Consider the following 22,360-nt stretch of genomic DNA (forward strand, 5'->3'; position numbering starts at 1 on the left):
TCTCTACCCACCTCCTTATTGCAAACGCAGACGCAGCATAATAAGAGCCGGTGGGTATGAAGTCCCGTCTTGCTACGCGCTATAATATAATTACCTTTATAAAATCAGTGAATTACATAGACTATAGAGCATTTGACACATTTGCTTGACTGCTTGTAGTGATTGTCATTTGTCATTAATGTTATGACTCATGAACGTCATCCCGCTGTCAATCAGTAGGTTCAGTAGTCATCATAAATATTTATATTACTAATTTTCCATATAATTCAACGAAATCTGTAAAATTGGAAGATAATTATCGATTAAATATTAGTACAACCACAAGCAGTACAATAGTAAAATATAAGTAAGTAAGTAACCTAATATTTTATTGATAAAGAAACACGTTCATCATTTTCTGCCGTAATTATTTTCTCTGGAATAAAATAAAATGGACAGTGAAATACCTGGTCCGTCCAATGAAAACAGTAGAGATGAAATAAATATTGAAAACGTCTTAACAAATAAATTTCTAAATGGCGAAATGTCGTTCGCTGAATATTCGAGCGAGTGGTACGGGGGTGAGGATGATGATGAAGACGACGTGGAGTTAGAAGAAGTGAGTAGGACGAGCGACGATGAAGCTAAATTATCTTTAAATATTGGCGGTAAAAGCCTTACAAGACGCAGGAAATATACACGCCTGTCCGCTGCATTGTCGGGATTGATGGGCGAAGCAAACTTGCGATTCGTGAGGGGAGACTTTGAAACAGCTGAGAAAATGTGCCATGAAATTATAAAACAAATGCCCACCGCTCCTGAACCGTATCAAACTTTGGCGCAAATATACGAAAATAATGAAGAAATGTCTCTACAGTTCTCATTATTAGCCGCACATCTGAGTGTGTCTGATGCCAATGAATGGCTACGTATTGCGGACATATTAAAGAAAAGAAAAGATTATAAGCAACAAATGCTTTGTTATACCCAAGCTGTGAAGGCTGAACCACATAACTTGGACATCCATATGAAGAGATTAGATCTCTTAACCTACTTAGAGGAAATGAAGTATCCCCTTAGCAATTGGAATATGACTCGTGTTAAATGTTATCATAAAATTGTGACTTCATTACCACCCACGGAAGCAGAGACCATCATGAAATATGCAAAACTAGCAATGACATTATACCATGGTACAGGTGAAGTGGAGCGAGCTGCAGATGTCATGACCGCAGCTTATGACAAATGTAGTTCACAGTTTACTATGGAGGATATCAATAATTATTTAGAATTACTTATTGCAAGTAAACAATACCAGAAATGTATTGATGTATTTGTCTCTAGTGTTGAGATTGAAATAGAAGCTGAAATTCAAACTATTAAAAATAGTAATGATGAAATTGAAGAACATACAAATTACATTAATTGCTCCATACCAAGCAATTTGCCTATAGACCTTAAAAGCAAGTTATTAATTTGTTTTATACATCTGGGGGCTGTGAGTCTTGTACAAACACTTCTGGAGGATTTTCTTACAAATGATGTAGAGAAAGCTGGAGATTTATATATGGACGTAGAAGAAGCATTCTCTTCAACTGGACATCATGAAATGGCCATGCAACTCTTGGAACCCTTAGTCAAAAACACAAGTTTTGATCTTGGGGCCGTTTGGTTGAAGCATGCTGAGTGTTTGTTTAACTTGGGAAGAGAAAGTGATGCTATTGAGTCTTACTATAGAGTGTTAAAACATGCACCACACCATCCTGATGCCCGAAGGAAACTATTTGCTATATTGGAAAAAAATGGTAAAATAGAAGAGGCATTAAATATTTTACAGCAGGATTATAAATTTGTGATCAACCCCTCATTATTATATGAACAATGTCTTGCATTAAAAAAGTATAATAGACCTCTGAAATTTTTGGAAGTTGGTGAAGCTTTACTGACAAAATCACTTACAAAGTTTAGACACCCAGAAGAACTTAAAATTGCAGGCAGAACCAAAGGTGGTGTGGAACTCATTCATGAGTTTCGTACCATGCGCGGTGAGAATCCGTATCATGAAAACGATTTACAGTTTGATGACACAGATACTTTTAAACTTAGTCAACATGATGAGTGGGAGTTTTTTAAGGAACTACTTTCCGTTGCGAGTTCTCATAAGCAACATATTACAATGCAACGGTTATCATTCAGTGCATTGCTATCAAAAAAAGCACCTACATATCGCATGGATATTGAATTCTATTGTTTCCAAGCTTGTCTTCTGAACAATGACTTTCAGAATGCATTCAGGTTTATAAGAGAATTTGTTCAAAAGAACCAAAGCACACGTACCTTCAACTTGCTTAATTTAGTCATAAATTTGTTGGATGAAAATACACATTGTAAATTTCTCTCTAGACTCTTTCAAAGAGACCACAATGTTGTAAGAAGTCTATTCTTGGGAAACAATTTTTTGACATCCGGAAGGTATTTGGTTGCATTAAAATACTTTTTGGAATATCATGAAAAATTCAGGGAACCAATATCTGCTTTTTTAATTGCAATTTCTATATTAGTAATGGCTGCCCAAAGAACTGTAGATAAACATCATCATTTAATATTACAAGGCATGTCATATATGCAAACCTATAAACAGTTGAGAAGATGTGATCAAGAATCAAATTACAATATGGGAAGAGCTTACCAGATGTTGAATATAAACAACTTAGCTGTGGAATACTATGAACGAGCTTTGGCTTGTGGTTCTATAACAGAATGCCCTCAACATGGAACTATAGATTTAACTAAAGAGACAGCCTATAATCTCTATATCTTATACAAGGACCAGTCTCCAGAAATGGCTAGAAAATATCTATTCAAATATCTTGTTATATAATTGTATGAATAAAGAATGTTGGAAATGTATTGTGTTATTATATTTTATTCTTCATATCCTACTTTATTATATTTATTCCTTGAATGTACACCTTTTATATTGATAATTTTTTGGATATTTCTGCCAGATAAATTGCAAATGCTCACTAAATATTTCATATTCTCAATTTATTCCAGACCAGTACCAGTACTGTGATAAAATGCAATCAATTGAAACAGTACCAGCAGATAAAATAACTTTTGAAGAGTTCTGCATTCTTCTGGACAAATTACAGAAAAAGAAGAAACAGAACCAGGAGCAGGATAGAATATTGATTAAATTCATCAATGATTTTAGACTAAAACTCGCTAATATTTCAGTTCAAAAGGTAAATTATACAGAAAATAATAATGTGGTGTTTTAAATAATACAAGGAACCTACACATTGAATTTTTTTTTATAAATTTTCACAGACTGCTTGTCTACTACTACTGTATATTGCTAAAAGTCTTTATAGTATGTTGCCAGCGTTTATCTAGATTCTAGATAAACGTTTTTGCTAGCAAAAAAGCTATCTTATTAGAAAGTAGTCCTACTTATTTTTGTACTCTTATATTCCATTACGTGTTGACGATGGTGTCTACACACAATCAATAATTATTTTCAGAATTCCTCCTTATTCTCCGTACTAAGACTGTTGTTACCACAACGCGACCGAGAAAGGAATCCTTACAATCTAAAAGAGAAGAGACTTGGCGAAGTATTGGTAAAAGTTTTGTCGCTGCCCAAACAGTCTTTAGACGCCCTTAAGTTGCTAAACTTTCGTTCTGTGCCAAACAGTCAGCACGACAGTGACTTCGCTGGTGTGGCGTATTTCGTTTTAAGAAATAGAGTCGCTCAGAAATCTAGTAGCTTAACAATAGGCGATATTAATGGAATACTGGACAAGATCGCGCCAACAGAATCTGGAAATAAATGTAAGATTTATACTTAGTGCACACCTATTACAGCTTTATTCATATAGCGTTGTTTTGTAACATACTACATGTCTTCAACACATGACTGTCCCACTGCTCTTCCTAGGTGTCCAGAGTGGGAGAGGCTTAGATTAAGCTATAGTTAACCATGTTAACCGACGTGAATTAGTAGATGATATGAATTCAGATTGTAATTGCATTGATTAAATTCAGCTACATTCAACTGTAGTAACCGAAAACATTAGAATTACTCTGTAATCGTAATTCCTAATATTTTCAGGCAAAAGACTTGTAATTTCCCGTATAGCCACATTTCTCGGCATGAAGTTATTTTCAGAGCATTTCAGACCTTTTTCCGATAAAAAATATTATCTTATATTTTGTGAAGTCAAAAGTTGAAATTAAGCAAGTTGGCTACACAAAAGGTTTTTTATTTATTTTGATGTGCAATCGTATTTTTTTTGCTGTAGCTGGATGATATTGAGGAGTTACAAATTACAATACCAAGTGTATTTATAGTAGGTATATTTGCTTTTTCAGCAACACTAGACGCCGCCCTAAGCTATGCTTATAAAAAATTAACTGCAGAGCAACTGAAGTGGTTCTTACGGATCATACTAAAAGACATGAAACTTGGAATGAGCGTGCACAGGATACTAGCCGCGTTTCATCCAGATGCACCCGAGTTTTTCGACAACTGTGCTGATTTAAATAAGGTACCTATATCACTCCATTATATGTGTATAATTACGGAACTAGTATAATTATAATAATGTATAAAAAGGTTGATAGGTGTGTAGCACACTGCACATTTGGTTACTATGAATACTTGGAGGGGCGTCCCTAGGGCGGTGCGAGCAGTGCGGTCGCATCGGGCGCCGAAAGCTCCCGAGCGTCACCATTTAGTAAAGAGGCTATGCTGTTAATTGAACGGCTATAAGTATCAGTTTAGAAATATATTAAAATTAATTTCATAAATTTCATAACTTTGCGACTAGGGCGCCCTCATGAGGTGTCGCGCCACCTAAAATTTTTGCTAAGGCCGCCTCTAAATACTTGTATATGTACAAGTGTATGTAGGTATTTCTTCGTGAAGAAGTTCTAGCACTTCGGTGGATGTGTATGAATGGTAGCTGACTCACCTACATATGAGCTGACCATCATAATCCTCACTTCTTCTTTCTCAACTATTCGACTCCCACTACTGTGTAGTGTAGGTCTCTTCTAATGCACGTCACTTTTTTCGATTTTGGGCTTTAGTTGTCCAAGCTTTACCCGCTACTTTTGCTATGTGGTCCGTCCAGCGCATAGGCTGTTGCCCTACATTTCTGTGTCCTGCCCTAGGCCTCCACTCCAGAATTCTCTTCCCCATCTTTCATCTTAACATCTGCTTATATGTCCTATAATCCTCACAAGTAGCATCAGTTGGACTACTAATTCGCTACTACTATATATAAAAATGTGTGTAAGCAGGTAAATATTAATTTCGAAGTAATTTTTATCTTCTAGGTATGTGATGAGTTCGCAGACGGCGACAGTCGGCCATCGGAGTTAGGGATACAATTGTTCTACGCCGTCAGTCCGATGCTATCTGAGAGACTCAACATCACACAAGTTACTAAAATATTAGAAAATAAAACGTATGTGATTGAAGATAAGTTCGATGGGGAGCGATTTCAGGTATGAAGTTTTCAAGATATATTTTTTTTAAAGTAACAACGAGTTGTGTATTAAAAGCAATTTCTTTTATAAAAGAGGCTCCTCAGCTTATTAAATTTGGAACATAAGTATAACGCGGACTTGGCCGGATTTAGATGTAAGAAAATAACCAGAAAACTTAAGACATAATCATAGACAAAACTACACTTTCGTTTCTGTAATATATATGTTAGATATATCTCATGTAAAGCTTACATAATTAAATCTCTCATTATGTCCAATACTTGTTTCGAATAATCACAATTTATCAAATATACATTTTAGAGACTGAACCTTATAATCAAATGTATTCTTATTATTTAATTAATAATTAATTAGAACGGTACTTTACCCATTTACACTAATTAATAAAAATAATTAAAGTACTTAATCAATTATATTAATACATTTCCTTATTTCATGTACCAACTTATTAGATGCACATGGAAAATGGAGTTTTTGAATATTTTTCAAGAAAAGGTTTTAAATACGCTGATCATTTCGGAAAGACGTATGACTCTGGATTGTTGACTCCCCACTTAAAGGGGTGTTTTTCTGAAGACGTAACCAGCATAATACTCGATGGCGAAATGATGGGATGGCATAAGGAAAAACAGTATTTCGGATCTAAAGGTATTGAAATCAAAACAGACTTTTCATTTGACCTCAAATAAGGAGGATAGTGGTATCTGTTCAGTAAAACTTTCCCTAGCGCAAAGGTTTACGGAACAATATGGAATAATTATTTAATTAGGATATATTACTTGATCGTGATAATATTCATTGCGTTTTTATGTGTCCTTAACAATAAAAAATAACCTTAATAATAAAAAAAAACAAACAATCGTAATTCGTAATAAATAACTATTTATGATAATTAAGTACCTTTTACAGCTGGAATGTGTTAGAATTTTTGAAAAGGACATTCTATTCCTTATTAACCTACGTCGAAAAAGGAGGGTTTGTGTTGTTTTAAAGTCATGAGGACAGTAATTTATATATAATACATATTGCTATTATGTATGCAATATGTATATAAATTAATGTAGGTAAGTGTATCAATCATGTTGGTAAATACATATAGTTATCGCCAAACTGCTATTCCGCTCTTAACTTGTTCCGAACAGTACCCTTACCAGGAGTTTTTACGTTTTGACAAATATTACTGTTTCGGTATTTGTTTACGTATTGGTTCATACTATTTCCAAGTTCTGACAAAATCCGCTAGGTGCGCTGATTGGAAATAGTATGGACAAATACGTAAACAAATACCAAAACAGTCATATTTGTCAAAACGTAAAAACTCCTGGTAAGGGTACCGGTGTAGTCAATTAGCTATGGCGACGCGATTTATTTCTATATTCCCGAGCAGATTTACGCGACTATACAATGGTAGGTATACGTATGTAATGTAAAGGACTATTTATTTATTTTTAGCAATGCCTTACGACATAAAGAAAATAACGGAGAACTCAAGCTACCGGCCATGTTTCTGCGTTTACGACATTCTATTTTACAACGGAAAGTCGTTAGTTGGGCCTGCGGAGAAAGGCGGCTTCACACTGCAAGAACGGTTCAAAGTTCTGGACACCGTGTTCACTGACGTGCTGGGTGTGATACAGCATAGCAAACGAAAACCTGTGCAGAAAAGGTATTATTAGAATAAAAGTTTTTCCCCGACTACTCCAGGCGGTAATGATTTACGGCCATACGGCATTCAGAAAAATAATGTTGATATTAAACAAATTCAAATTTTTAAGTTATATCGGAGTGCTATAACTATCCGATGTATTTACGTATTATTAGATATATAAACAATGTAACAATACATATTTGTATAAAATAAATAATAATAGAAGTTCTCTGTATAAAGACAAGATGTCATTTTTGATAGTACGAAATTATACCTATTTAATTTTATTCATTCATTCAAGATCAATAGTAAAGAAAATGGATAAACATACGTATTAAAATATATAATTATTTATTTACGTGTAGTGAGGATATACTGGATGCTTTAAACGCAGCCATAGAGAATCAAGACGAAGGCATTGTGGTGAAAGATGTCGATTCATACTACATCGCCAATAAACGGAATGCGGGATGGTACAAGATTAAGCCTGAGGTAACTCATTTTTGTTCTCATTTTAGCTTTTGTAGTTTTTTAGCTATGAAAGTAGGATTTAGATCATAGTCGGCACTGCCCAAAAGTGGTTGGTAAACTCTACACACCTTTGACGACGTCTTTTCTTCACGTATACAGGTTTGCCTTAGATGTTTTCCTATCCTATTGATAATAAGTACCTTCACTTAAATATCAGTGGGGCATGGATTGAGAGGCCGAATTTCAAACCATTATCTAATACTTATCTGTGCAGGGGCACATTACTATAATTGCTGGGTTGGAAGAATTGAAATCCCTTGTTTTACTCTTGTTCCATTTATTCCTTTGTTCCATAGGTCTATTGCCAGTACTGAATGAAAATTTGAAAATCTGGCCTATTTATATCCCCGACTCAAGTACCACAACTAGAAGCAGGTTTAGGCAGGAATATAGGCCTTTTGGCCAATTACAACCATTTCCCGTTATTCTATGTCTAAACCTGTACGGACCTGTACGAACCTGTTCAAACTGTGGCCTTGAATCGACGATTCACAATAATAATAATAATAATCTATTTAGTTTGTTTAGGAATTTACATATTTCTATTTAAACTTCTATTAAAACCTAAACTATTGCAAAACCTATTATAAATGACACCTATACCTATGCCCTATAAACTATTACGAAATATTTATTTTAATACATTTACAAAACTTAAACTATTATCTATTTTCCCTATTCTATTAAATCCTATTATATACTTGTGCAATAAAACATAAGTAAAACACTATTCAAACATAATAAAAACATCAATAAATTACATTAAAAACTATCAGCTGTTTACGTAACTACGTCTTACTGCTATGATCAGCTGATCGAGTTGGAGTCAGCTGTTTAGCGTCGGCCATTGAACTATACAATATTAATCAGCTGATCGTGTGTTACGAATAATGAAGTCTTTATTTATTACAACTTATGAACTATTATTAACTATAAATTAAGTAAACAATTTCAAACTTATAATTACGTCGAATCTTGAGTCAGCTGTTCGCGTCGTCCCGCACATTTCTCCCGCCGTGCAGCTGTGTTGCATCTTCTGTCGGTGCTGGGGCGACGTCTTCTATAGGCAGCACTACCAGCTTCCTCACTGGCCGGCGTAGAACTCCTCCCTTGGTTGCCACGTCGACTGTTCTTACTATGTTGTCTGGACCCGGAAATGTTGCGATGACCCGACCTCGAACCCATATGTTCCTAGGTAGGTTACTATCCAATATTTGTACTAAGTCGCCGATCTTCACTGTTGCCCCTCTTCCGTGGGGCTCCCGCCGGTGTTGAAGCTCAGGAAGGTACTCTCGAAGCCATCTTGTCCAGAATATGTCGGTTAATCTCTGCGCGGCACGCCAGCTGTTTTTGCATATGGTGTCGCGGTCGTCGAACTCTCCCGGGGTCGATACTCTTCCGTTCCCGCCGAGTAGGAAATGGTTCGGTGTAAGCGCTTCTGGGTCCTCGGCGCTCACTGACACGTGGGTGAGAGGTCGGCTGTTCACTGTATATTCCACCTCTGCCAGGAGCGTCGTGAGGACTTCTTCTGCTGGATGTCGTTCGTGAAGCGTTGCTTGCAGTGCAGTTTTCACGGAGCGCACGAGCCTTTCCCACGCGCCTCCCATGAAGGGCGCGCCAGGTGGGATGAATCGCCACGAGATGATCTTCTTAGCAGCCTCCTCCGCTGTGGCTGCGTCGATCGCCTGCCGTAGTTCCTTGTCAGCGCCCCTCAGGTTGGTGCCGTTGTCCGACCATATTTGCGCCGGACGTCCACGGCGCGCCATCATCCGCCGGAGCGCCATCACCGCAGAGTCGGTGGTGAGCGATGCTGTAACTTCTAGATGAATAGCACGTGTGGTTAGACAGGTGAAGATAGCTACATACCTCTTCTGATTGGTACGCCCGACTGTTACTGTAAGCGGCCCGAAGTAGTCGACTCCTGTGTATGTGAAAGGTCGCTTGTGATGTGCCAAGCGACACGACGGTAGGTCTCCGGTTCTCGGGTACGGCGGTGCTTGAGTCTTCATTCGGCATCTGAGACATTGTCGTATTATAGTGCGCGTCACCGGACGTAACCGTAGAACCCAATACCTTTGTCGACACTCGTTTACCGTGGCCTCGACTCCGCTGTGGTGCATCTGTCTATGGATGCTGTGTATCCATAGTTTGACTGTAGGATGGTCACCGTCCAACACCATGGGGTTCTTGACCTCATTTGTGACGGCTTCTATTGCTTCGATGCGGCTTCGGAGTCTCAGGGCACCATTTTCATACTTGACACTTAAACGATGTAATCGGCTATCTCTGTCTATAGGCTTCTGACGTTTCATGTTATCTATATCAACCTGAAATGAACTTTCTTGCGACGAACGCATTAATAACTCTTCTGCTTCTCGGAGGAGTTCTGCGGGCACGGAGATATAACACTTGGCTTGTTCTATTTTTCTATGCTTTACCTGTGGAGCCACCGGTGTCTTCTTTTGACGTCGCCAGTCGGGGTCCGCTTGAGCGTTTCGTCTAGTCCTCTTGTAATTGACCCGCTGTTTAGACGTCCTGCAAAGCTGTATAAACTGTAAAACCCTTGCTGTAGTGAAACGTAATCTATCCCAATTTGAAAATCTAGATATCTCCGGTAGACCTTCAGCCAGCTTCAGACCTCGTTCTGTTACTATGTTGTGTGTTCTTTCTTCACCTGTAGGTTCTGATGGATACGACGCAGAATTTTCTATTGGCCAGGTGCTCGAATCCTCGTGTAGGAAGTCCGGTCCCCTATACCACCTGTGGTTCTTATTGAACCCTATTGGGACATTTCTTGTGGCATCGTCCGCCACGTTGGACTTCGTTGGCACCCAGCGCCACTCACTTACCTTTGTACCTTCTTCTATAGCCGCTATGCGATGTGCCACATACGACTTGTAAGAGCGCGAACCAGCCTTGATCCATGAGAGTACTGTGCGGCTGTCCGTCCAGAACGTTCTTGAGTCCGGCTTTCGTTGATGTTCTTTAACGACGGCGTCGGCGAGGCGAGTTCCCATCACTGCAGCTTGTAACTCTAACCTAGGTATAGATGTTAACTTTAAAGGTGCCACCTTGGCCTTGGACATAATTAGTGATATACTGACGTCGCCGTTGGGTGCCGTTGCTCTCCAATACAATACCGCTGCGTAGGCTGACTCGCTGGCGTCGGTGAACACGTGGAGCTGAAGGGATGTAGCGTCGCTGTACTGTAGGTATCTTCTTGGTATTGCTATATTCGAGAGGCTTCTCAAATGTACCATCCAGTCGCGCCACTGTTCCGCTATGTGATCTTCTATTTTCTCGTCCCACGATGTCCCACGCCGCCAGAGTTCCTGTAAAATCTGCTTAGCTCTTATAGTAACTGGTGAAGCAAAGCCTAACGGATCAAAAAGCGACATAACTATACGTAGGGCTTCTCTCTTCGTCGGTGTTTTCCCATCTATAAGTTCACGAGGCACACGCGTTAAATTTAGGTTGAAGGTAAGTTCGTCTGTATCCGGTTTCCATACGATTCCTAACACACGTTCCAGCTGCTCTCCCGCCTTATAGAGTTCTATGTCCTGTGACGACTCCTGTTCCCCTAGTGCTTGTAGTAGCGCGGGCGTATTAGACTTCCACTGTTTCAACTCGAAGCAAGCTCTTCTATGTATATCACGCACGCTTGAAGTGATGCGTATGGCTTCTTCGAGGCTTCTAAAGCTGTCCAGGTAGTCGTCGACGTAATGCTTCTCTATAATGGCGGAGGCTGCTTCTGGCTCGGTCTCTTCATACTTCTTAGCGTTCAAGTTCTTGACGAATATTGCTGTTGACGGCGAACTTGAAGCTCCGAAGATGAGTGATGTCATTCTATACTCCTCGGGTGGTTGATCGTCACGACGGTTCCCTCGCCACAGGTACCTAAGAGCGTCTCTGTCTTCTGTTCTCAACTTCACTTGCATGAACATTTCCTTAATGTCAGCTGTTACTGCAACCATATGCTGTCGGAACTTCATCACGACCCCTGGAAGTGATTGCAGTAGATCTGGACCTTTCAACAGCAAGTCGTTGAGTGCGACACCCTTAGTCTTCGCTGCGGCGTCGTGTACCACTCGGAGTTTATCTGGCTTCATTGGGTTCACTACCGCGAAGTGCGGTAAATACCAAGTTCTATTGGGAGTCTTCGTCCTCGGTGCAGGCTCGGCGTATCCTTTCTTGATAAGCGCGTCCATCTGTTCTGTATACTTCTGTTTTAATTGAGAATTACGGTCAAGCTTCTTTTCTATGTGCATAAGACGTGTCAACGAGTTGTCGTAGTTGTTAGGCAAGTCGACCTCTTCTCTTTTCCATAGTAGAGCGGTTTCGTATCTTCCTTCTTCTGTTTGGGTTGTATTTTTCTTTAAGATACGTAAGGCTTGCTCTTCAGGGTCCGACTGTGGCTTCTTAGGGTTGATGCATAGCGAGTCCATTGCGAAGTAATGCTTCATGAGATCTTCAAGCTTATCTTCCTGCGGCGCTTCTGTAATGTGTGACACGAAGTTAGCGGTACGTCCAATAATTCGGTTGTGGCTTCCGTGAAGTACCCACCCAAGTGGCGTGAGAGACGCTACCGGTTGGTTCTTCTTTCCCCTTCTCACTCTTGATGCTAGAAGGAGATGCCAGTTGTCTTGACCGATGAGTATGGTAGGCTTCGCGTCTTCATAGGAAAGTACGTCGCTAAGATCTCTTAAATGTTCACATTCTTCTATCTGTTGTCTTGCTATTTCCTGCGGCGACACGTGCAGGTTCTTGATAGTTCTCGCTTGAATGCTTGCTGTGTGATTGTTCAACCCGTTGAGTGTGATGCTAACTCTTCTTGACTTTGTTTCAGCTGTTTTCAACTCGTTGATTGCTTCTATACGTAATGGGTCGATGGGTCCCTTTGCCCCTATTTCGTAGGCAAGGCTGTCGTCTATCAGCGTAACTGTAGATCCATCGTCCAATAACGCGTAAGTGTTGACCGTATTCTTGGGACCTGTTGCCTGCACCGGGATTATCTTCAAATAAGTTTGCTTCTTTGTAGGTCTGGCTGTAGTCCACGCGGAGTTGATGACCTCTGTTGACCTATCTTCTGTTTCTGCCTTTTCTGTTCTGTTGAAGTGTAGTAACCTGTTATGAAAATACTTACAACTATTAATACCACACGGCTTCGTTCGGCAGTTGTGAGTCTTGTTTCTGAAGCGTAGACACCGAAAGCATAGTCGTTTCTTCTTTGCTATATCCCATCTTGTGCTTTCGTTTGCTTCTTTAAACTGTTTGCAGTCCGTCGCGATGTGACCTGTTTCTTCACATACGGGGCATTTCTGTATAACTGTAGACTGCTTTTCTAATACTGTATGTGTCTTCTGAGGACGTCTATTACTATACATCGGCGGTGCCATCTGTTCGGGGAGTGCATAGGGTCCGCACAGCTCAGCTTCTCTCTTCATAAATTTTTCAAACTTCAATAAGTCAGGCTCTTCTTTCGGTTGTGTTGCAGCAAAGTCGTAATATCTGTAACGTAAAGTAGGAGTAAGCTTGTCCACCATTACCTTAGATACCTCCGGATTGTAGAGATAGTAGACGCATTTCAATGCCCGAAGTGTAGACACGGCGTTTGTAACCTTAGTAGAGAACACGCAAATATCCCTAGGCGACTCGCAGAGGCGCGGCAGTGTTCTCAATGTGTCTATTTCGGCCATTGCTATCATCTCCGATCTACCGAATCTCATTTCCAAGGTCTTCATAACATCGGATGGGTGCGCGTTGGTGATCAATAAGCTTTCAACTGCTTCCTTAGCTCTTCCTATTAGATGTCTTCTTAACCTATTAATATTTTCTACTATTGAAAAAGACTCTTCTGTTTCCATATATGCTGCTCTAAAAGGTAGCCAGTCCTGATAATTACCGTTAAAAGTCGGTAATTCAACAAACTTTGAGGACCGCTGGCTAGCTTTGATGGCCTGTGTTATCGCTGACGTAAGTTGAGAGAAGTCTGGCTGTGCGTGGACTCCCGCCGGTGCTTGAGCTCCCGCCGTTGTATGTACTCGCGGATCTGGTTGGGTATGGTGCGCTGTACTATTATTCTGTTGAACCGGCCTTGTCTCTTCCGTGATGGCTTCTATTTCTGTTTCTATTTCGCGGAGAGGTAGGTGCGGCTCGTCGGCTATGGCTAGCCTCGGTTGCGCTTGCTGTTCCAACCAGTCGTCGACCCTGGTGTCGGCTTCTGTTCTTGAGTACTCGGAGACGTCGTCATCGTCGTCTTCTGCTTCTATAACGGCGAGGCGTGCTGTTGCAAGTTCCACTTGCAGACGTATAAGTTCTTCTTTGGCCTTGGCTATCTTGTAAGCCTTTGTCCTTGAACGCGTGGATCCGGCGCGTCGACTCGGAGCGCGCGAACCATGCTGACTATGTGCTTCTGAAGGCTTCTGTATTACTGTCGGTGAATCAGTACTGGCGGTGAGCTCGACGGGATTCTTGAAAATGGTCGCAGCCGGCCTGGCCATCGTGGTGCCAGTGGCCACTGACGCTACTGTACCCTTCGTCGTGACGGACGTGTCTGTAGCGGAGGTTCCCCCAGTAGTGTCGGTCGCGGTGGTTCCCGTGGCCGACGTTTCTGTTGATGTGCCCGTAGCGGAGGTCCCAGTGGTCGCGTCAGACGAGGAGGGCTTCGTTTCCGTTGAGTCTCGGCGTTCTTTTCCCACGGAGCGTGTGATCGGCATTCTTCTTGCTAATACACAAAAATGACAATTGGAACGATAATATTACTTACTATTCTTCAATTTCTTCAATATTCGGCTTTCGAAGGACCATTAAATGTGCAGGGGCACATTACTATAATTGCTGGGTTGGAAGAATTGAAATCCCTTGTTTTACTCTTGTTCCATTTATTCCTTTGTTCCATAGGTCTATTGCCAGTACTGAATGAAAATTTGAAAATCTGGCCTATTTATATCCCCGACTCAAGTACCACAACTAGAAGCAGGTTTAGGCAGGAATATAGGCCTTTTGGCCAATTACAACCATTTCCCGTTATTCTATGTCTAAACCTGTACGGACCTGTACGAACCTGTTCAAACTGTGGCCTTGAATCGACGATTCACAATAATAATAATAATAATCTATTTAGTTTGCTTAGGAATTTACATATTTCTATTTAAACTTCTATTAAAACCTAAACTATTGCAAAACCTATTATAAATGACACCTATACCTATGCCCTATAAACTATTACGAAATATTTATTTTAATACATTTACAAAACTTAAACTATTATCTATTTTCCCTATTCTATTAAATCCTATTATATACTTGTGCAATAAAACATAAGTAAAACACTATTCAAACATAATAAAAACATCAATAAATTACATTAAAAACTATCAGCTGTTTACGTAACTACGTCTTACTGCTATGATCAGCTGATCGAGTTGGAGTCAGCTGTTTAGCGTCGGCCATTGAACTATACAATATTAATCAGCTGATCGTGTGTTACGAATAATGAAGTCTTTATTTATTACAACTTATGAACTATTATTAACTATAAATTAAGTAAACAATTTCAAACTTATAATTACGTCGAATCTTGAGTCAGCTGTTCGCGTCGTCCCGCACACTTATCACTGATATTTTCTGCACTTCTACTCTAGACACGAGAATATACGCGTAAGTAATATGAACTTTTCCTAAATGAACCTATTTTTCCTTATAGTACACGGACAGTACCATGACGGACCTAGACCTGGTGATAATAGGTGCGGACGAGGCGGAGGACAAGCGGCACGGTCGCGCTAAGAACTTCTACGTCGCGTGCTTGGACGCTTCGGGTAAGCTGTCTTTATGGTCACTCGAAAATGTGTTTTCCTTATAGTATACGGACAGTACCGTGACAGACCTAGACCTGGTGATAATTTTGCCCTATCCGTTTTAGACCTAAACCTACCAAATGACATTAAAGACAACACAAATCATGTTTTCAACTTACGTAATATTTGGCGGCGTGAATTTACCATATAAAAAGGTAGTTAGGTTCGTTTATACTGATTCAAAATAGGAAACTGTTATATAAATCGAGCTTAGATAGCCACTTTAAAACATATTCTTGTCATGATCACCAAAAATATTAACTAGTGGCTCGGTTCAACAGCAAATACAGACTCTCTAAAAAATTGGTAGATCAAAAAACGGAAAATACACAGTTTAAATTACATAACCGTGCATTGCATAATTACGGTAATTTTTTTGTTATTGCTCCATTTCTTGCACAAAATAGATCCAAACGTGTGTCAGAAGTGGACTGACAGTCGCGCATGTACGCGCCCGAGTCCCCCCGAGATAACGTTTCGGTGAGCGGTGTCCATGTGTGCGTTGCTCGAGGTCGCTTTGTATGAAGATTGCTTTCTGTTAGTTTTATTTTGTGATATTGGCGAGACGAAGACAGCCCCTCGGCACCCATCCGCTGCCCACTCTCGCCCACGGATACATAGCGCAGTTAGTGTGCTCTTACGTTGCTACGGAGTACTTGTAGTTGTGTTTGACCGTATTAGCTCTGTGACTGATAGCTGCGCACATTAACTGCAGGGCGAACTTGAAATTTGGCACAGACTAGACTAGGTTATACTATTATTAGGAATATCCTTCCACTATATTATAAAAAAAAATCGTCAGTAAATTATTTAAAATCAACGTTTATAACCCGAGAACACTTTACTTTAACAAGTTAACAAAATAACAAGTAAGCATACAAATTATAGATTTGACAAGAAAAGTGACACAGCAACGTTCTTCATAATGATCGGAAACTAACTACCCAGAAGGCGATCTACAGTGCTCTTTTATACGTCTATTTTTTAGTTAACACCCTCTTTTGACAATTATTTTTTCTTTCTTCTACCGTCGTTGTTAATAGTATAACATAATGTGAAGGTGGTGGAACCCTTTGTGATTCGACTCCGGCGGCACCACCGCCACACGTATTTCTACCTAATAACAGCAGTGTTAGGCGCTGCTGTGTTCCGGTTTGAAGGGTGTGGTAAGGGAGACAGACTTTTCCGAGGCGTTCCAGCTTAGTCCTCAGGGGTAGCGGCGCATCTGTGGCCGACCTCAGGTAGCAATGTCTAATGCTATCTGGGGTTGATTACAGATGTCCATGGGCGGCACCTACCATCAGGTGGATTGCATGCTCGTCTGCTACTCTTATATTATAAAAAAAAATGATGTGGTCGTGTCCCGCAGGGTGCGCGCCGCGCTGGGTGTGCGTGGGGCGCGTGGGCGCGGCGGCGCGGGGCGCGCGCGCGGCGCTGTGCGCGGCGCTGGGGGCGCGCTGGGCGCCGCGCCCGCCGCCGCCCGCGCTGCGCCTGCCGCGCCCGCCGCCCGACCTCTGGGTGCTGCCCGAGCACTCCGTCGTGCTGCAGGTACTCTAGCGCCCGCTCCACATTCTCAAGAGAACGCGACAAAAACACGATTTTATAAGCTCCACATTCTCGTTTCTCGTGCTTTTCTCACGTTCTCGCGAGAATGTGGAGCGGGCTTAAACCCGAGTATTTTTTTTTATTGTTTAAGCTAACGATTAGGCAGACGTCCTACCTGATGGAGTGTAGTCAACGCCGCCTATGGACATTTGCAACACCAGAGGAGTCGCTAATACATGGAGCTCTTTTTACACCTTATTTCAAGAGCCCCATGTCATAGCGCTCCGGGAAAACTTCAGGAGGAAGCTCATTCCACATCTTACACGGTCGCTGTTGCACGCTCCACTCGATGGCGGTTTTTCGGCGAACACAAGGGAGTGCTCCGTCTGTTCATGGATGCGAGCATAATATAAATTTGGTGCATACGTTTACTGTATCACACTCCACGCTCGGAGTGGTCGGATGAAAAATGTTTAATCGAGTTGTATCAAAACTATATTGTGTTGTGGGATCCCCAGGATAAAAAATAAAAAAATAAATTTCAAAATATGTTTCATTGCGATGCGCTTACCGTCTCCATTAAAACATATCGGGTTGATGTCGGGTATCAACATAGTGGATACCCGACATCAGCTTTACAAGCTTTTCGAAAGTGGAACCCATAGAGCTTTGATTATAAAAGTACCACCACATCTATTTCTATCTTAAAATAGTAGTGTCAAGTTAAGTAATATATGAGTTAAGTTACTAAGTTCCGGTTTACGCAATGTAGTAATTAAAATATAAATTGACTTGTATTTTTGTCCGCCTGATGATAACTGACCATAAAACACCATATATACAAAGAATAATTGCCAAAGTGTGAGTCAAACTCAACCGTGGAGGTTTCCGAGCCACCAAGTGTTTATTCATTTTTACTCTTAATACATATTGTTATCACATAAGCCGTAGAAGTAAATTTATTGTCAAATTTTATTGTCTACCTGTTACGGCTTAATAGATAAAGCCAAAAGCTTCAAAATTATTGATGTGAAACATCTATAGCCGCACGTAAAACCGATTTGCATGCCGTGGCGACGCGTCGCCACGCTATACGATGGTATATATTATTATATACAGTCTATATGCAGTAGTGTGTACGGTGTGGCGACGCGTCGCCATTTGTCACAGTAATACCGTCCTCAGAGGCAACATCCAATATAACTATTACCGAAGTCACTGATTAAACGAATTAAGTAGTCACGATTTGAAATAAATTCGTAAATTTTTGTATTTAATGAAAATAAATGTTTATTCAATAAATACTCATCGTTATCTGGAAAAAAATCGTAATATTTTATTTTATCATTATGACATATTTAGTTCCTATCACAATAAGTTCTTTTCTGCATATTACTTTTACAAAATAATGTCGATGTTTCACATCTGCCAGGCGTCCCGTGACGGCTCACATTTTTTTTATTATTATAACGGCCACTATTACACATACCTACTTTGTAAAAACATCAAGTTTTTTTTATTTATTATGAGTCAAGAGATAAAGCCCCGTGACAGATCAGACCGATAACGGGACTTAGAAATCATCATCTCATCTCTCAGAATGAGAAGGATTAGGCCTTAGTCCACCGCGCTGGCCAAGTGCGAATTGGTAGACTTCACATACCTTTGAAAACTTTTGTTTAAGAATTCTCAGGTATGCAGGTTTTGCTCACGATGTTTTCCATCACCGTTTTAAGCAAGTGATAAGTAACTTCTAATACGCACATAACTTTGAAAAATCAGAGGTGCGTGCCTGGGATTTGAACCTCGGACCTCTCGATCAAGAGGCGGCGTTTCTTAACCACTAAGCTATCACTGCTTATGTTGACTTAGAAATAAAGTTCCATTTTTACCCTTAGTACAGAACAGGGTAGGTACAGAACCCTAAAAAAGACTAAAACATTTTTACATTTCATTTTTGGCTATATTAAATAAAGTGTTTTTATTAGATTAGGGCTACGGAGCTGGTCCGCAACAAGGAGTCCGAGGCGGGGTACACGCTGCGGTTCGCGCGCATCACCCGCGTGCGCGACGACAAGCCCGTCAAGGACATCCTCACGCTGCAAGAGTTACAACAGCTCGCTTCTGTAATATATATTATCTTTCTTACTTTGCAGCATAGATTAGTAAAGATACTTCGCCGCCTTGAAATTGAATGAAGCCACAAACGGCTTATTTGTAAGTTCTTTTTTTGAATTATTGACTAATAAAAACATTTTTAGAGAAAATTTACGAATAACTAACTAATAGGTACTGCGTAATTTATATAATAAATAAATAATTATTTCAAATATTTTAGGGACATTTTAGCACGGAGACGTGGCAAAACTTTTTTACGCAACTATTTCAATTGTCAAAACTGGTTACGTTTTCTTGTTAGGAGTGAGTAATCGTTACTAATCTATGCCTTGCAGAATATCATTTGAATATAAGGTGTCATTGCATCTTTCTTGTTATGTACGGACGACGAGCGTACATTTTATAGTATCAGCAGTTTACGCTAGCAGCATTGATGCATTTGAGTTAGTGCGTTAATGACCTAATGAGCCCTATAAACATCGGTCGCGTGCTCCTGTATTACTCACTATTATCTTAGCAATATAAGTTTATAATAAATTAGTTATTTGTATATTGGGTCATATCTCAACCCATACATATTTGTGGTCATTCGAGCCGGTATGGTATGATTTTTATCAGAAATTCTAATTACGATGTATGTCCTTTCAAGTCTCCTCGGGGAATGTCTATTCAACAGTTACCAAAATTAGCCTACACAATCATACTGACAAACATAAAAAAAACAGACAAATGTATTTCATTTGTGAAACGACAACGAAATTATAAATAAACTCTTAGTAGGTACTCCTATATAGGACTCTTAATACTCCTATATATATTTTATTTCTATCAAAATGTATGTACTTATGTAACTTAAAGGGTCATGAAAATAGTTTCGTTCGTTCTCCCAGAGTAAAGGACCAGTGGTGAAGCTGAGTTCGAAGCGAGTAAGCGCGGATCAAATAAGCAACGCCGACATGAAGGTGCCGAGGAAGCAGAGAACCATCCAGGTGGCCGAGCAGTTCCTCACGAAGGCGGCGGGGGACGTGTGCGTGACGTCACGGGCGCTGCTCGGCCGCAAGCTGTGCATCCTCTCCGATGATCCGGATTGTACGAAAGCCGAGCTGATCGCGATCGTGGAGTCGCACAGTGGCAAGCACGTGCAGAATATCGGTGGGTTGTTTGTCAATATTTTAGTCGTAGATAAGTATAGATATCTCACCGCCTTGTAATTGAAGGAAGCCATTAAATGGCTTTAACAGCTGACAATGTGTCAGCCGTTTTAATGGCTGTCATCGTGTAATTTACGCGGAACAATGCAGATAAGTGATGCAAAAACACGAAATCGAAGGAAAAGTGCGGAGAGATATCGTTTCATTAAATGATGTAAAAACTACATTTTTTTATATTTTTCAAACACGAAATAGATGACAGTCACAGTTTCAATTGTCAAAACTGGTTATTTTCTTGTTAGGCGTGAGTAATCTTTACTAATCTATGATTTTAGTTATGTTAAAAATTGTCTTAACGATATCTTATAGTACGAGTATAATATATAAGTCATGTATCACTTTGTTAATATACGCGAATCTGAAGTCCTTTGTCGATTTTAATTTGAGCGTCCGGGATTGAATATTTTGGATTCGAAAGGTGACGCTGTTGCAGTGATCTTTTATAAGGCATGATCAGGTCTGCTCGGGCCTACTATATTATAGTTTTTTTTTTTTTTTTTTTTTTTTTTTTTTATAATATAGGAGTAGCAGACGAGCATGCAGTCCACCTGATGGTAAGTGCCTACTGCCGCCCATGGACATCTGTAAGCAACCCCAGATAGGATTAGATATTCCTACCTGAGGTCGGGCACAGATGCGCCGCTGTTATTGGGTAGAAATAGGTGGTATTAATATATAACAATAGAACATAATATTACTCTAAGAAAATTTTCATTATTTTATATGTCAGCGTATTTTGTGGTAGTCCAGTTTCAGTATTAAGCATTATTTCTGTTTTTCGTCATAAACAACTAATAATTTAATGTTAAGGTCCCGACACGTGGTGCTCCGTGGCGGGCAAGATCACTGAGAAAGTGAAGCACATCCAAGCTCAAAAAGTTAACATCATCACGACATCGTGGCTCCGGGGACTGCCGAAGTCGGACACACTTTGCGCCCTTTCGCCCTTAGACATGCTCTCTATGGATCTGGTGACTAAATTAAGACTAAGTTTAGACTACGACAGATTTGGCGACAACTACACTGAATGTATAGATGAAGTCACCCTGAAAAAATGTTTTGCTAAGATGGAAAAGAATGTAAGTTTGGGGTATTATAAATTTAATTGCATATAATTTTATTATATTTCATTTAAATACGTATCCTTATTATAGTTTATGTACGCAAAGATTTTTTAATTTATTTTATTGAAAATATAATATGGTTTGGATTTATTTCAGTTTTTAAACCCTTTTTGTGTTTGGAATACTTGAAACCCTTTTTGCAGTCTTGTAAGAGCAATGTATTAGGAATACTGTGCCTACTACTTTTTCACTAAACAGTATAGTAGTAATATTAGACATATATTTATATTTTTCAGGAGGTACCAATATATCTTATGGAGTGGGAAATGCTACAAATCGACGAGATACTTTTTAACAAAGACAATCCCTTTTCTTTTCTGCGCGGTTGCAATATATGTGTAGAAAAACCGTTACAAGCTTCATTAGCTCGATTTTACGGGGCCGAAAGCAGCATGGCCATGGACAACATAACGGAAAATATAACTCATGTGGTAATACCGAAAGACACGAAACCAGAGGATAAGGAAAAAATAAAAAGAAACACAGCTGCTTACGTAGTATCCGAAGAATGGCTGGAAGCGTGTTTAACCAACAAGAGAATGGTTTCTGAAATAAAATATTTGTTGTAGTATAACTTACCATGTATATGTAATAAAAATCAAAACCAATAAATGATGTTGTGAACATACGGTATGATTTGTTAATGAAAATATACACCAAGTAGAAAGGTGGTAGAGCCAGTGTGGCTCGGCCGGGGAGGCATTACCGCCACACCTATTTCTGGCGTGTAGCAGTTTGTTTTCGAGGGCGTTACCTTCGAAAGGTACCCAGTGCCGACAGTGCCGAAAGGAGCGACACAGAGTTATGTGGGATTCTTACCGCACT

At 40.0% G+C, this 22,360-nt stretch overlaps 2 protein-coding genes across 2 annotated transcripts; both read left to right on the forward strand.

Annotated features, from left to right (window-relative positions):
* The first annotated feature begins 186 nt into the window (after nt 1-186).
* On the forward strand, nt 187-22,163 carry LOC140751907 (DNA ligase 4). The gene is made up of 14 exons (XM_073086020.1): nt 187-346; nt 3,037-3,227; nt 3,507-3,816; nt 4,357-4,532; nt 5,326-5,496; nt 5,952-6,147; nt 6,952-7,165; nt 7,513-7,639; nt 15,384-15,498; nt 16,907-17,085; nt 19,071-19,208; nt 20,091-20,352; nt 21,222-21,490; nt 21,772-22,163. Exons 2-14 carry the CDS (start codon nt 3,060-3,062, stop codon nt 22,102-22,104), a joined length of 2,658 nt encoding a protein of 885 aa, XP_072942121.1. The 5' UTR covers nt 187-346; nt 3,037-3,059; the 3' UTR covers nt 22,105-22,163.
* On the forward strand, nt 340-2,889 carry LOC140751915 (general transcription factor 3C polypeptide 3). Its single transcript, XM_073086030.1, has one exon. It carries the CDS (start codon nt 431-433, stop codon nt 2,858-2,860), a length of 2,430 nt encoding a protein of 809 aa, XP_072942131.1. The 5' UTR covers nt 340-430; the 3' UTR covers nt 2,861-2,889.
* Nucleotides 22,164-22,360: the final 197 nt, after the last annotated feature.

Source organism: Epargyreus clarus, unplaced genomic scaffold, assembly GCF_041222505.1.
Source record: "Epargyreus clarus isolate Ecla_fem2 unplaced genomic scaffold, WU_Ecla_fem_2.2 ptg000003l, whole genome shotgun sequence".
Classification (NCBI taxonomy): domain Eukaryota; kingdom Metazoa; phylum Arthropoda; class Insecta; order Lepidoptera; family Hesperiidae; genus Epargyreus; species Epargyreus clarus.